A 15,549-nucleotide genomic window follows, 5' to 3' on the forward strand; every position below is an offset into this window, starting at 1 on the left:
ATGTATTGATTCGATGTTTTGAATGTAAAATTAATTTTTAATATAATATAAAAAATAAAAAATAAACATTTGATTTTGATGTTTCTTTTTAAAAAAAAATGAATATTAAATTTAAAATTCAATCCACCAAACAAACACACCTAGTAAGCAAGCACCTTCGAATAACAGTTGGGTCCCACATTATAGAAAAAACAAAAGAAAACAAAAAAATAAAAATTTTAATCAGATGGGGTCCAAACCCATACCCATATCCTACCCTACCCTACCCTGGCACACATCACTCTCGCAGACGCAGACACGGACACACAATAAATATACATATGATATGTTTATGTATGTATTAAAGTATTATCATTTGTTTATACAATAATTTTGGAGATTTCTGATATTATTTAATTTTTTACAAATATGATATTAAATATATATTTTATTTATTAAATATTAACTTATATATTAATTTTTTTTTATTTTCAAATTTCTTAAATTCCAAAAACTTTAAAAAAATTCTTATATAAATAGAACCTAAACATTAGAGGCACGAATAGACTTAAATAAAGACTTAGGGTGTATTTTATTTTATTTTTTTAAAAAATATTGAATGTATTTTTTAAAAATTAATATATTATAAACATTCATTATTTTTATATTATTCACAAAATTTCTTATATCTTATATAATTTTTTTAAACTAGTAAAACACAAAATCAACAATAAATACTGATTTATTTTTTTTTAAAATTAAAAGTGTATTTATTATATTTTTAATTTGATGTCCTTTTTTATATTAGACATAATTTTTTTTTATCATTAATATAAAACAATTATGTTTTTCTAGAATTATTTTTATTTTTATTTTAAAGTATAAAATATTTGTATATTGAGTAAATATGTAAATAAATATATATATATTTCTTGATAATATTAATAAAAAATGTAGTGAAATTTTTTGTTAAGCTAACACACTCTAAATAATTGATGTGATGTTTTATTAAAAAATTAATTATATTATTAGATTAATTAATTAATCATTAAATTCTCTAATATCCCCACACACATTTGTATGTATTTCGCTCTAAAGGGATGTTTGGTACAGATAATGGAATTGTAAATAAATGAGAGTAGATAATAGAATTGGAGAGAAATGAAATTGAGTAGAGAATGAGAATTAATTCTCATGTTTGATAAAAATAGTGATTTGAGAAATCTAAAAAAAAAATTGCAGATATATGAATGATCAAATAAAAATAAATGATTAACTCAATAAAAAAAGAGTTTTAACTAATGAGAATTCATAAAAAATATTTTAATTTTTTAAAAAAAATTATAAAAATTAAATAGTAAAAAAAAAATTAAATTTAAAAAAAAAACATATACTTCATTTTTCTCTATTTCTCTGCATATGGGAAAGAAATAAAAATAATTTATTTCTCAAATTTCATTTATCTGACTCAAAAAAAAAAAAATGATATCATTTCCATTTCTCTAACCTCATTTCTTGTACCAAACACAAGCTAAATGTACTCCAAACATCATAAAAATAATCATAATCATGATATCGCCCACCTTTTTTTATTCAGCTACTTTAAAGTACATTCCATCATTTTATTTTATTTTCAATTTTTGTTCTCACATACAATAATTGAGTTTTACAAATATTTTTTAGTTAAAATATTATATTATGCACATTTTTATTCAAAATTTAATACTAGTATTGAATAATTATTAATTTTGATGTACTATTAAAATTTTAAACTTAATTCCAAACACCAAACAAACATAACACTTTGTTTCTTTTTCCTTTCTTTCTTTGGACGTGTTTACTAGTGATGTTTTTATTTTAAATAATAATTTTTTTAATTGAAGATATAAATATGTATTAATTTTATCATTTTAATGTAAAATTAAATTATAGTACTCTCCTCTATATCAAAATACCATTTTCATATGTCACATTTTAAAGTTTTTTTTTTTTTTTTTTTTTATTTTAGAAAAAATATCATACATTAATACCAAAATACTCTTTAATTTTTACTAAAATTACAAATATACTATTACATGTACAATGACAAAAATGTCAAACTCTTACACACCTCTTCTACTGACTAATAAAATACTATTATTTATTAATTTACTACAAAATTCAAATAACCCCTTTTATTAGAGACAGAGAGAATATAATATAATAAATAAATAAAATAGATGTTTAATTTACTCTTTCCTGCCCATAACAAAGTATCAATTTTTTTCATTTTATTCCATCCCACAACAAAGTATCCATTTCTTTTTTTTAATAGATGTATTATTTACCTAACATTACAAATACACTTACAATTTACAATATATTACACAAATGTCATTACCTTTATATCACACGTACTAGTAATATTATTTTAGTTATTTCTACTTTATTCCTACTATATCTTAATATAATATTAATATTTTTAAAATTACGTGAAAAAACAAATAAATATCTAGTTCCAAAAGAAAGAGAGTATTTTTTTTTAAAAAAAAACATGACCACCATAAAAATTTCACTCTAAACCCACCGTTTTATTATTATTATTACTATTTTTTAGATGATAATAATAATAATAATAATAATAATAATAATAGTAATAAGGATTGAAAGGCTTCACAGAAACCCCATGAAGATTTGCCTTTTGGTCATGAAAACGGGCGCGCGCCCCACAGATATATATATATATATATATATATATTTATATCGTGTGTGCTTGTGAGGCAGGAGCGTCCGAAGGATTATTTATTTATTTAGATGATAATAATAATAATAATAATAATAATAATAATAATTTTAATCTTCTCCGAAACTAATTTATATACAAAGTACACTCACAAATTTATATTTTACTTAGAATGTTTTGATAAATATTTTAAATTAAGTTTATTAACATTGCATTCTAAAGCACATTCTCATTCATTCCATAACAAAATTAAAATGAGGAAAAAAAAAAAAAAACTCCCAAAATTTAAATTAATTCTAAATCCTACAAAAAAAAACAATTATTTACTTTGATCTGAGTTGTGACTTTTCTTTTTTCATTTTAAATTATTTAATCTATAACAAAATATTTATTTTTGACTTTTTAAAAATATATATATCAACATTGAATTAATATTTACATAAAAAATTGAATTCAAAATATTAATATCTACTGTATATTTAGATACAAACAAAAACAGCCCATAGTGTCGTCTCGTCCTCATTCATCATTTAATTTTGGGTAGACATTTTTGAATTTTGATGCCTTTCCATAGACTAATTACTTTCGTACAATATTGGTAATCAATAAATACAACAAATTTCATTACAAATTTGATTAATTCTTTTTATTTTAATTTTATTTAAATACAAAAAATATATTGATATTTTTGCAATGAATGTTTCAAAATGTAATAATAATTTGAAAGTGTGGTGGTAATGGTGATGGCGATGGCTTATCTTAAAAGGGCAGACCTGAGACTGAGAGCATCCCACCATAATATAAATAAATAAAATAAATAATAAGGTTATATACCGTTCCATAAGAAAATATCTTTCTTTCTTTCTTTTTTTTTTTTTTTTTTTTTTTTTTTTTTTTTTTTTTTTTTTTTTTTATGTCTGTGACGTAACAAAATATTCATTTTCTTCTTTAGAAACTGTACTATCTACCTAACGTTACAAATACTTTACAACTTACAATATATTACACAAATGTTGTTACATTTATATCACGTATACTAATAAGATTATTTTAGTCATTTTTACTTTATTCCTACTACATCCAAATATAATACTAATATTTCTAAAATTACATGTAAAAAACAAATGAATATTTAATTATGAGACGGAAGAAGTATTTGTTTGTAAATTATTTTTAATATTGTTCATTTATAAGTATATTTTATAAAATATTTTATCAAATGTATATTTTCTCACAGTATGTTACAATAAATTTTCCGATGGTGTGTTTTAGTGTTTTGCGAATAGTGAAATTTTTATTTTTAGTTATTAGAATTGTAAGGATATTGGGAATATAAAAGTAATTTGAGTGAAATGATTTGTATTTTTTAAAAATATTTTAAAAATTATATTTTTATTAAAAGAATAATTTTATTAATATAAGAATTGTAGATTTTTTGAAAAAAAAAATAAATAATAATAAAATGTTTAGAATTTTAGGTGATGTATGAGAACCTATGAATTTCGTATATAATATTTTGTAAAAGAATTAATACTGATTCTAAATATATATATGTTAACAAAAATCATATTTAGGATGTGTTTGCTTAAATGATTTTGGAAGATTTTCACTATTTATATATTTTTTTTCTAAAAATATTAAATTATAATACTTATTTTTTAATTTTTATATTATACTAAAAATTATTTTTACATTTAAGACACTATATCAATATTTATTTATGTAACATTAGACACCTATTTAAATTCCAAATTTGTATTTTATCAAATCTCAATATTCAAACAAACAGTAGTGTATTTATTTATTTATTTTCATTTTTTTTAAAAAAAAATTAGATTTATGTTATTTTAAAAATATTTGATTTATTTGTTTAGTACTGCGATTTGAATTTTTTAATCTAAGTATACAAAATTAATAGAAAAAATATTATTTCATATTTCGTATTAATTTTTATAAAAAAAAGTTATGTAAACAAATTTATTACTCCATCCGTCTCATAACAAAGTATTAATTTTTTTATTTTAGTCCGTACCATAACAAGTATATATTTCATTTTTGTAGTAACTGTAATTTCTACCTAACATTACAAATACCCTTACAACTTATAATATATTACATAAATATCATTACCTTTATACCACACATACTAATAAGATTATTTTAGTCATTTCTACTTTATTCATACTATATTCCAATATAATATTAATATTTTTAAAACTAGGTGAAAAAAAGTGAATACTTAATTTCGGGAGGAAGAAATATTAAATATAAATAAATAAATAGAATTAGTGTGTGAAAAATATAGAGTGGGAGGGGGTGGGTCCTAACAACCCACGTTGTGCAATTACTACATCACCTTTAAGCAATTGCATAATACACAGACACACATACGGGTGTGTGTGTGTTCTTGTAGGGCCACCAATCATATGATTTGACAATCTAACCCAACTATATCTAGTGAGTGCTTCTTCACTATTCACTCATTATTAAATTCATTTCATAATTAAATTAATATATATTATATATATATATATATTTTTTTTCTAATGGGTATCTACGGAAAATAGGCGACAAGTTTGTTTTATTTTGCTGCATTTCAAACAATACTGTCGTTTGTTTGTTTTTTAGTCCAAATAAAAAATGTTACTATTTCATTTTTACAATTTTTAATAAAAAAAAATATATATTATTTTTTAATTAAATTATCAATTTATTAATTAAAATGGAGTATAAACTTTCTTCTAAGATAACATATGTAATTATTTAAACCAAAATAAAAGATTCAAATTGAAATTAAAATCCAACAAGAGCTATTTAAGAATGAAAGAGAATAGAACTGCGAATTTTCACGTCGTAAATTAATAAATAAACTTGGAAGAATGTTAAACAAGAGCGAATACAACCACAAACTTGGAACAAAAGGTCTCCAATTATATAATTTAAGAGCTACCGTCTATAAAGAAAGATTGCGCCTCATTCAAATGTGGTTTCGACGATGGTCGCATGTGAAAAACAAACACACAGCCAAAAACACGGCCCGGCACCTATTAATTAAGCGACAGTCTTGCCGGGAAACAATACTCGACCATTGGTTGCAGACGGAGTTAACTCAAGCAGAAGTATTCACGAGCTGTTTCTGGGACGGCGCCGCTTCACTTTCGAGGGGCTGCCAATACAATAATGGTCGATCAAAACATGCAGCGCAAACACAGGTTAGAGAATCGAACGTAATGAGGTATTAATATGTAATACCGCAGCAAGGTCTTCTTCGTGTTTTGGGATAAAAGCTGTATCGACCTTTCCGTTCTTGAAGTCCTGTGGGCATAGTAAAGATTCGATTTTGGTCATCGAGACCTCCGGAAAGAGCCATGGCAATCACATGTGATGCTAAATTTCGAGAAAATTGTATTATTGTACCTCGATCTCAAGGATAAGCTTGTGGTAGTCAATTGTTGTCGGCACGCCTGGCCAGCAGCAGAGAATCAATTTATAGATTTTTCGAAAAAAAAAATCATCATATAAACAGGTTGAAGCTGAAACTTACCGGTAATAATGGTGTCGTTAAGAGCTCTTTTCATGCGCTCGATGGCCCTCTCTCTTGTTGGTCCCCAGACAATGAGCTAAAATAGCAATTTGGAGTTAATATTCCGAATGCAATAAACTATGGATTGAATATAGGATTGGGTAAAAGTCGAAGCTGAATTTAAAGACCTTTCCAAGCAGGGAATCGTAGCTAGGTGGAACCATGTAATCGGGATAAACATGGCTATCCATACGCACGAAAGGACCTCCAGCCGGCAAGTACGATGTTATTCTCCCTGTTCAAAAGATGAGATGTAATATACAGACACGATGAAAAGCACAAGAACGGATTTTTAACAGTTCACTGCAGTTAAAACACACCTGGCCCTGGTCTGAAATTTTTGAAAGCATCTTCTGCATTTATACGACATTCAATCGAATGTCCACGTAGTACGATATCTTCCTGCACACAAAACAATATTCAGATAACTTACTGGCTGCAGTTTAGTCTCTAATTCATTTTTTACTGCAGTAAACATGCCTGTTTGTAGCGAAGCTTCTCTCCCCTAGCGACGCGTATCTGTTCCTCAATTAGGTCGACTGAGGATATCATTTCCGTAACCGGATGCTCCACCTGTCACAGTACCAAGTAAAATACGTTTCACGGGTTACCCATGGCAAGGTAAGTAGCTACGCCTGTAAATTATCGAAGCCACTGAATTTAACCTGTATCCTCGTGTTCATCTCCATGAAATAGAATGATCCTCTTTCATCCAAGAGAAACTCGATCGTACCGACACCTATATAACCGATGGATGCTGCTGCTGCTACGGCAGCATCACCCATGGCTTTCCTCAGTTCTGCAGTTAAGGCAGGAGACGGCGCTTCTTCTAGCAACTTCTGGTTTCTTCTCTACAAAAACAAGTGTTTCGATGAATCAATGCCTATTGCTATTGATTGTGCGGAGAAACACGTAATCAGACAACGAAATGCGCTGCGAAAGTTAATTAGGTGTATTTGTGATGTCCACCTGAATGCTACAATCACGCTCGCCGAAGTGCACAACATTACCATATTTGTCAGCCAAAACCTGAAAGATAATACATGAAGCGCTCGTGTCAAAAAGCGTAACAAGAATCAATACCATGCTAAGTTTTCGAGAGAAACAGCAAAATGGGTAACCTGAAATTCAATATGTCTTGGATTCACGATATACTTCTCAAGATAAACACCATCGTTACCAAATGCAGCTGCAGCCTCACTCTTAGCTTGCTGGTCCCCCACAAAAACAATAAAAATGAAATCAGCGGCAATCTTATTAGAACAAACACTGCTTGAAATAACTTTAACACGAATGCATAACCTGCACGCAAATATAATTAATATGGAAAATATAGTCTATAAAGATTTGATTTGAGAAAAATATGATTCCAAATATTAATGGAAAATTACATCAGAAAGAAAACCAGGGAGAGGGGAGATACCTGCAACAACTTCACAAACTCATCAGGCTCTTTAGCAAGACGCATCCCTCGTCCTCCTCCACCGGCCGTTGCCTTCAAAAGGATGAAGTAGATGTAAGTCGGCACAACTAAAACAATCAAGCATTCAAAAGAAAGATTGATGGATATGAATGGGTCACTTTATTTATATACAGTCCATTTCTTCGAAAACTTTGCTGCAAACCAGCTTAGTTTAACAACTTAAGAGTTGCAAAACTGCCCTTCGGTGCAATCACAAAATATGGCAGAAATTGCCTCAAATGCGTTCTGTGCCAATTAAAAGAAATTTAGAAAAGCCAAGCCTCATACTATGCATGCTCCCATTTCACTCAAAAGAATGAAGGAAGATATCATTCCAAACAGATCTGCTATTTTCATGCCATTAACTGCATAGATGCCACAAACCGCACCAACTTACTGTTAAAATCTCATAGAAATTTATCCGACCACCATGCATTAACGAGTAACCGTATGCAGTGCTTAGTAACCAATACATGAGACATAGCATACAGTGAGTTTGGGAAAAAAAAAACTTACCTTGATCATGACCGGATAACCAATCTCATCTGCAAGCCTTATTGCTTCTTCAGTGGTCTGAAATTACAAGATAGCGAACACCACGTAAATATATATGAATTAAAAGATAAGCAGCATACGGTAAAAGCAACAGTGATTGACTTTACTGAGAAGTTGTTCAGTATGATTATGTAATACTTATTAGTTGAAGGCAATACCTGCAATAATCCATCGCTTCCAGGAACAGTTGGAACTCCAGCCTTCTTCATTGTATCTCTAGCAGTAGACTTATCACCCATGACTCTGATGCTATCGGGCTGTGAAGTGAAGTTTAGTTATAAATTTGTAATCTCCACACATGATTTTGATGTATCGAGAAAGACAAAAAAACAAATATTAATTTGCAACAGTGATCAGGGCAATAGCTACTTTTGTCCATTTTTTGATGAAAGTTTGACTCAGAACGCCTTCCAGGGTGAGAGTGTGTGCATACTTGTATCGCAAAATGCCAACGTTAGAGCAAAGAACAGAAAACTTTAGCACTATGGAATCGTAACATGTGCATGGAGGAGAAAATATTTTCTGATGAGGCATGTATAAATACGGTCAAGAGATGTCACCACACTTGATTGACAACATTTTAAAACTAAAGTAAATCCATCTATTTGTATCAGTCATCGCAATGCCAAAAACTTTATAGATAATTCACATTAAAACTGCAATGAGCAGCGCCAATAATGATGCCACATGAATGATCAGTTTCACATGCTATAAAAACTTGAGATGTTATATAATCTCCATCTTAGTAAACTTACATTAGGTCCGATGAAGTTGATTCCATGTTCTCTGCACATCTCGACAAAAACAGCATTTTCGGAAAGGAATCCATACCCAGGATGAAGCATTGTACATCCACGGCTGATGGCCGCAGACAAGACATTTGGGATCACCAAGTACCTAGAAGAAATAGACAGTGATAGGAAAATATGTATGAATGCTGCATCAATTATACAAGTTTCACCAGAAATTTAATTAACATTTAAAGAGGCATTTCATACTTCTACTGGCACTAGATAGCACTGAAACAACCAGCTTTTTAAACTGAGAACCATATTTTTGATCAGTTTTCTTAAGGATAGTGTACTTTAAAATATTCGAATGGGTGAAGGCTAAATCATTTTGTCAAGTCACTCTTTAATAATTTAATAAATTTCTTTCCATGTGAGGGAAAACCATAAATCATTAATTAAAAACGATAATAATATAATACAGCTTACGATTGATTGCTTGGCGCCTCTCCAATGCAGACAGATTCATCCGCCAGTCTGACGTGAAGAGCATCCTTATCAATTGTTGAGTAAACAGCCACACAAGGGATCCCCATCTCATGGGCAGTCCTAATCACACGAACAGCAATCTCTCCTCTGTTGGCCACCAAAATTTTATCGCTGTTGCATGTAGCAGCAAGAGCTCCCCCACGTTTACCTGATTTCGAACCAACTCGAGAGGCCTGAACCCTCTGTACGGGGAAGGTAACTCTACTTCCTGACGTAAAGCTGCACTGGGAGCTCCTTATTCCTCCTACCCTCCGCATGAATAAACCCTTTCCACAGAATATACCCACGAAACTTAAGTCCAAGCATTCTAGATGGTATTTATATGAAGAAATGTATAAAAAAAGAAGATAACAAAGCCACAGCTCAAATTGTGTAATGCAGTCACAAAAAAATATGAAGCAATGAAAAGTGATGACGTAATCAACAATTAGCACGTCAATAGGAAGACAAGTACGCCGGTAACATTAATTGATTGGTAACACGAATTCGTCCGGTCATAATAGCCTCTTGCAAGCACCTAACAATAAAGATTATCTTTGCAACAGATATGAAGCAATATTCTTGATCACGAATTATTTTGTACGAAATTGAAGCTATAACTGATATAAGTGCAAGATTCTCCAAAACTAGTGAAGCATAGAGGCTTAGGTTTTTTAGGTGAATTCCTCCTTGCCAAACAATTTTTAGATCAATTGCGTACTTGTATATGAAACTATTAAAAGTTTTCGGAATTCCAAATGCTTGAAACATACCCTTTGAATTATAAAAATACCCCAAAAGGTGCCCTCTTGCAACCATTACAACAAAAAAGGAGTCCTTTTAATTAGATTCGCTAAAAAAAATCATTACTTTGTATGCAAATCATAACCCAACAAACACACAATGAGGGTAGCGACACAAACAAATGTTCCAGACAACCAATGCTAATTCAATAATAATAGCAATTATAAGATAGGGGAGGGGAGGGGAGGAAGGTAGGTTTTACTCACCGGCGGTGAGCAGACCGATTTGCTGCAGAAGGTCATGGTAGCAGAGTCCATTTTCAGATCAAAAAACCTGCCTAAAGATACGAGACAGAAGCAAAAAACCTGACTGGTCAGTGAGGAATCAACACTGAAACGAAAGGATACAGCAATGCGGAGAAAATTAAAATCAGCAGCCTACGAAATTCTTACAACATAAAAAATGAAGAGATTAGATCTGATAAGATGAGAAATACCTCAGAAATGCGAGGAAATGGAACGAGGGCGATAAGGGTGAGGATGGATCCGAGAATTTGAAGAGAAGGGCGTCGATGAAAACGAGGAAGAAGTGACAGTTGAGTTCGCTGGAGACTCCGCCGCTGCGTAATATTTCCTCTTTTACCGTAAATATTAGTTACGCCAATAATAATTATATTTATACTTAATAATAATATTGAAAAACAATTACAGGCGAAATGAAATGGTTAACACTTAAATTAATTCGTATTATTGGAAACTCCTCTTCTTTTTTTTTAAAAAAATAAATAAATATGTATATATTTATTTGGGTTGAATTTGGGCTTAATTTGGACTAATTAGGCCCAGATCCTAATTCGGTCCAATAAGGATAACTGAGCGGCCCGTAATGGCCCATTCGAACCCTACTTACGTCACGTTTTGGCGCGAAGACCTTCAAACTTGTGATTGTTATACAATGCCGCAGAAAGTATGCAAAGTTTTCCGTGCAAATCTTCTCTATTTTGTGCGCTATTGCTGTTTGCGATTTTAGTAACAATCTGGAATTAATTGCAGGCGGCTGAGCATCGACACCGCTTCGAGGTTGAGGGCGAGGGCGAGGGATCGTGGCTGAAACTTGAAACTCTTCTTCTCTCCAACGCGGAAAACACGAATTTATTGTAAGGAAATGGAAGCGATTCATCTTGAGTGGTGGTGTTGTGAATTGAACTTGAAATTTAGTTAAGTGCTTTTCTTCGGCCGGTGGAAATGTGTTTATTCATAAGTATTTGTAGGGATTTTGATAATTAAGATATGCATATTGACAGAAGGTTAGAGCGTTAGCGAGCTGAACTGAGCCTTTGAACAGCTTGATTCGTGTTATTTTGTTAAGAGATACAATTTGAAATTCTTGTTTGAACTTGACTCCTTAAGTACTCAAGCTCGATTGTGTTCATTGGTTATGTCTGGCTCGTTTAGTTTGGCTAGAAAGCTTTTAATGAACTCAAACGATCTAAACTGAGCTGAGCTCGCAAACAGTTCATTTGTTTTATGGCTCTACAAAGCCGTAGATCGTAAAAATGAATGTGAAAAGGCATTGAAGTCCAATATAACTAGAGGATGAAAATTTTCAATGATTATGTCTTCTTTTGTGTCTTTATTCTCAAGTTTTATTATTTAATTTATCATTTTCAAACCTATGGTATCCTGCCACTATTATTCATTGAAAATATTATATTTAACAATTAATTTCACTTTAAAATAGCAAAACAAACAATACAATAATAAAAACATAAAAGAACACAGATGTTTTCTCTGTTTAGATAATTGTTTGAAGTATGCAATTGGTTGCGTCCTTTATATGGTGTACCCATGCAAAGCATATATGATCTGGACAGTGTTGTCGGATCTGACCAAGAAGTCTAATGAATAGAAGCGGATGTGGTTGTGTATTTCTCTACTCCAGCTCTTAGGACTTGCTTGCAGCCTTTAAAGTTAGACCTTCACCAATTATTCCCTTGCCCGCCTCTCTGTGGTGCTTCATAACATTTCTTGGGAATGTTTGGAGTTTATTTATGTTCACACCAATTATTTGCATTGTTGACTTAACCAATATATATACTAGGAGTATTATGTAATTTTTTATTAGATTGGCATCATTAAATGCGATTGTATCTTGTCTTTATTCATTCTAAAGCCAAATACTTCTAGCTCATGATTTGTTATTTGTAGGCAAGAAAAAAACACCACTTTGTCTTGAATTCATTTCGAATCACTAATCTTGAAGCACACTTAGCTTTGTAGTGATGGAGTTGTTGGTGCCACTCATATTATCAGTCCTTTTCAAATTATTTCCAATTATTACAGTTCAAATTGTTCGTCGTATGCTATATCTCTGTGGAGGTTCTTGATCTAAACACGGGCTACTAGGCATACACCTAATAGATTTTAGTTGTTTTAACTGCTCAACACCTCAGTGGAAGTGGGAGGTTCGATCTGCTTAATTGCAAATGTGTGTGAGTTGTATGGTTATTAAACAAAAATCAGCATTTAGACTACGAAAATCAGCATTTAGACTATCAGTATAAATAGGTTTCTTCATTTGAATCCACAGGATGGTGGCTTATGTAGTGTAAACCAAGTGTAAAGGGAATTACAAAAACTGTGTACCTAAAGTTACATGAAAAAAAAGATGACCACTTTAGATGGGAAAATGCTCATGTGGCATGAGCATAACACCATGCATCCATGGGCAGGGTCAGCATATCACTGACTGATCTTCGGGTTTGTTTTTCCCCTGCAGGGCGGCAAGGGTTTGCCACACAAGCACAAATTGTGAACGTAAGCAGAGGCAGGGAATATGTTAAACGGTCTTCCCTGAGGGATCACTCCACACAACCTATTTGCCCTGAAACTGGCATGTCTTAGTGCCTCAATTCCCAGCAAGCTGTCTGGGATCTTTCCTGTAAGCCTATTGATAGATAGATCTAGCCATTTCAGCTTCAGCAACAAGCCCATACTGGTTGGGATGGTGCCCGAGATCTGGTTTCTTGAAATGTCAAACCTTTCCAGCCTAGCTAGGTTTGAAAGTGACCCTGGAATTTGGCCTGCAATCTTGTTACTGCCTATGTTGAGCACTTTTAAGTTCAGACCAGCGCTGAATTCAGGAATGCTGCCTCTAATATTGTTGTTGGACACGTCGATGACCTCCATGAATTTGGCTGTCCCGTTGCTTAGCATCCTTGACAGAGAACCATAGAGCCTGTTTGAATGGAGGTCGAGGGTTGAAATCTGATCAGGTAACCTGATAAAGGAGAGGTCACCATTCAACAAGTTGTTTGCAATCTTTGCTGTCTGCAGACTCGTCATCCTTTCCAAGAACCTGTAAATACCATCAGTGAAATAGTTGTCAGACAGGTCCAATGTGCTCAAAGAGTCAGGCCTTGTGAAGTTGGGTAAGGATCCTCGGAGCTTGCAGCCTGCTAAATGAACATCGGAAAGTTCCCTGTTCACAATCCAATTACCAACTGTTCCCAGCTCGAGACCGCTGTAGGACAGATCAATTGACAGCAGAGATGGGAACCCCTTGCTGAAGGCAGCCTCAGGGAGAGGGTTTGTCAGTAGATTTCTTGACAGATTAAGATTCCACAAGTTTTGCAGCTGTGAAATGGATTCTGGAATTTGACCTGTGAGCTTATTGGAACTCAACCTTAGGACTGCAACAGACTTCAATTTCCCTATCAGAGATGGGATTGTTCCGGTGAGCTGATTCTGATCAATTGACAGCTCGGAAAGTTGCACTAGATTGAACAGAGAATTCGGTATCTGCCCTGAAAATTGATTCCTGGTGAGGACAAGGTAGCTCAGATTCTTTAGCTGACCAAGAAAATCAGGTATGAATCCAGACAATGAATTGTAACCAAGATCAAGAGACTGCAGCCCTGTAAGGCGACCAATGGCCGTCGGGATTGGACCTGTCAAGGAATTCCTGGCAAGATTCAACTGCTGGAGGTGCTGCAAACCTCCCAACATGACAGGTATACGCCCTGTCAAGCGATTACCACTCAACGAGATCGTCTGGAGGCTCCTCAATTTCCCTAAACTTGTCGGGATGTTTCCCTGCAGGCCATTATCATCAAGAACAAGCTGGGTAAGCCTGGTAAGATTGGCGAAGCTTTCGGGGATCGAACCAGTTATCCTCTTCATCCCACTGATCATCATTATCTCCAGGAACTGCAGCCTGCCTAGAGAAGATGACAGAATCCCCTTCATGTAAACCCCAGCAGAATCCATGGAAGGATTCTGCAGGATGAGCCTGGTGACCCTCCCTGGCACGGCTCCACCACATTCCACACCTTCCCAGCCCCCTGCACAGCAGTCCCCCCCTCCCACCCCCCATGTTGACAGCATGCCAGTGGTGTCTCTCACAATGCTGGCCTTAAACCCTAGCAGGGCAGCCCTGTCAGCCGGTGAACAGGCCCCCCCTGATTGAGAAGAAACTGGTGTGCCAAACACTGTTGTCATGATCAGCAGAAGCTTCACAGGCACAGCCCACATCAAGAACTCCATCTTCTCCACCAAACAGGCAAAAATAAAAAAGGACTTGTCTGAGTTAAAGCTTCTGGACTGACAAAGATGCAAGAAAAGGGGCACTCCACATCAACAGCAAGGCATTAAATATTTCCAAGGAAAGGTATGTCTTCTTAATTCCTTGCTCTTGTCACTTAGACCACACGGTACAATGATGAAAGATAAATATTATATATATAAAAAAAAATTAAATAACTAAAGATAGAAACAGATAAATATATATGGTAGAAAAAATCTATGTGTGCATTCAGAGAGATTTTTCTGGTCTGAAAACACCCTGCCTGCCTTCCCCCATTTTTATAGTTGGTAAATATGCTTTCTGGGGCTTTAGGTTTATGGAATTCACATGCGAATTTTATGACCGTTGGATGGGTTGAAATTTCATTTCACGAGTTTTCTCAGTGTCTATTTGAACGTTGGAGCGCACTATTTTTTCAAAAAAAAAATTCTTCCCTTTTGGTACAAATTTCAACTTTGCTTGATATCTTGCTGTTTTCTTTTCTTGTTTTGTTGTTGTCCACTAATGTCATTCATTGTTCATTGATTATAATAGGTTTTGGGCATTGGTGAAAATTTGAATTTATTTTGTAGTTTTATATGATATAGGGCTGAGATGTGCTTTTTTCTTAGCTTGCATTTTATTATTTATGTGAAAATTTATTTGTGTGTATAGATATTAGTGA

General features: G+C 32.8%; 2 protein-coding genes across 3 annotated transcripts; both read right to left on the reverse strand.

The window, feature by feature from the left end:
* Positions 1 to 5,514: 5,514 nt before the first annotated feature.
* On the reverse strand, positions 5,515 to 10,954 carry LOC127261182 (biotin carboxylase 2, chloroplastic). 2 transcript variants are annotated; one of them, XM_051289414.1, is made up of 17 exons: positions 10,798 to 10,954; positions 10,568 to 10,638; positions 9,519 to 9,844; positions 9,057 to 9,198; positions 8,460 to 8,558; positions 8,263 to 8,319; positions 7,708 to 7,779; positions 7,406 to 7,495; positions 7,254 to 7,313; positions 6,950 to 7,135; positions 6,765 to 6,857; positions 6,605 to 6,686; positions 6,413 to 6,519; positions 6,246 to 6,321; positions 6,119 to 6,165; positions 5,954 to 6,016; positions 5,515 to 5,867 (listed from the first exon to the last, which is right to left on the reverse strand). In XM_051289414.1, exons 2-17 carry the CDS (start codon positions 10,616 to 10,618, stop codon positions 5,811 to 5,813), a joined length of 1,608 nt encoding a protein of 535 aa, XP_051145371.1. In that variant the 5' UTR covers positions 10,619 to 10,638; positions 10,798 to 10,954; the 3' UTR covers positions 5,515 to 5,810. The 2 variants fall into 2 exon arrangements, with proteins under 2 accessions (XP_051145371.1, XP_051145373.1); XM_051289416.1 differs by having other exon boundaries at positions 6,605 to 6,682; positions 6,761 to 6,857.
* A 1,898-nt stretch (positions 10,955 to 12,852) lies between these two features.
* On the reverse strand, positions 12,853 to 14,979 carry LOC127260566 (DNA damage-repair/toleration protein DRT100). The gene has a single exon (XM_051288337.1). The coding sequence runs from the start codon at positions 14,843 to 14,845 to the stop codon at positions 13,043 to 13,045; it is 1,803 nt and encodes a 600-aa protein (XP_051144294.1). The 5' UTR covers positions 14,846 to 14,979; the 3' UTR covers positions 12,853 to 13,042.
* Between the last annotated feature and the right edge of the window lie 570 nt (positions 14,980 to 15,549).

Source organism: Andrographis paniculata, unplaced genomic scaffold (genome assembly GCF_009805555.1).
Source record: "Andrographis paniculata isolate CXL003 unplaced genomic scaffold, ASM980555v1 Contig62END, whole genome shotgun sequence".
Lineage (NCBI taxonomy): Eukaryota > Viridiplantae > Streptophyta > Magnoliopsida > Lamiales > Acanthaceae > Andrographis > Andrographis paniculata.

Coding starts and splice junctions, on each gene's coding strand:
- LOC127260566 (XM_051288337.1), bottom strand. CDS start 14,845: ATGGAGTTCTTGATGTGGGCTGTGCCTGTGAAGCTTCTGCTGATCATG.
- LOC127261182 (XM_051289414.1), bottom strand. CDS start 10,618: ATGGACTCTGCTACCATGACCTTCTGCAGCAAATCGGTCTGCTCACCG. Junction 9,845..10,567: donor AATCGGTCTGCTCACCGCCG/GTGAGTAAAACC, acceptor TTCTGTGGAAAG/GGTTTATTCATGCGGAGGGT. Junction 7,136..7,253: donor AGCGTGATTGTAGCATTCAG/GTGGACATCACA, acceptor TTGTTTTTGTAG/AGAAGAAACCAGAAGTTGCT.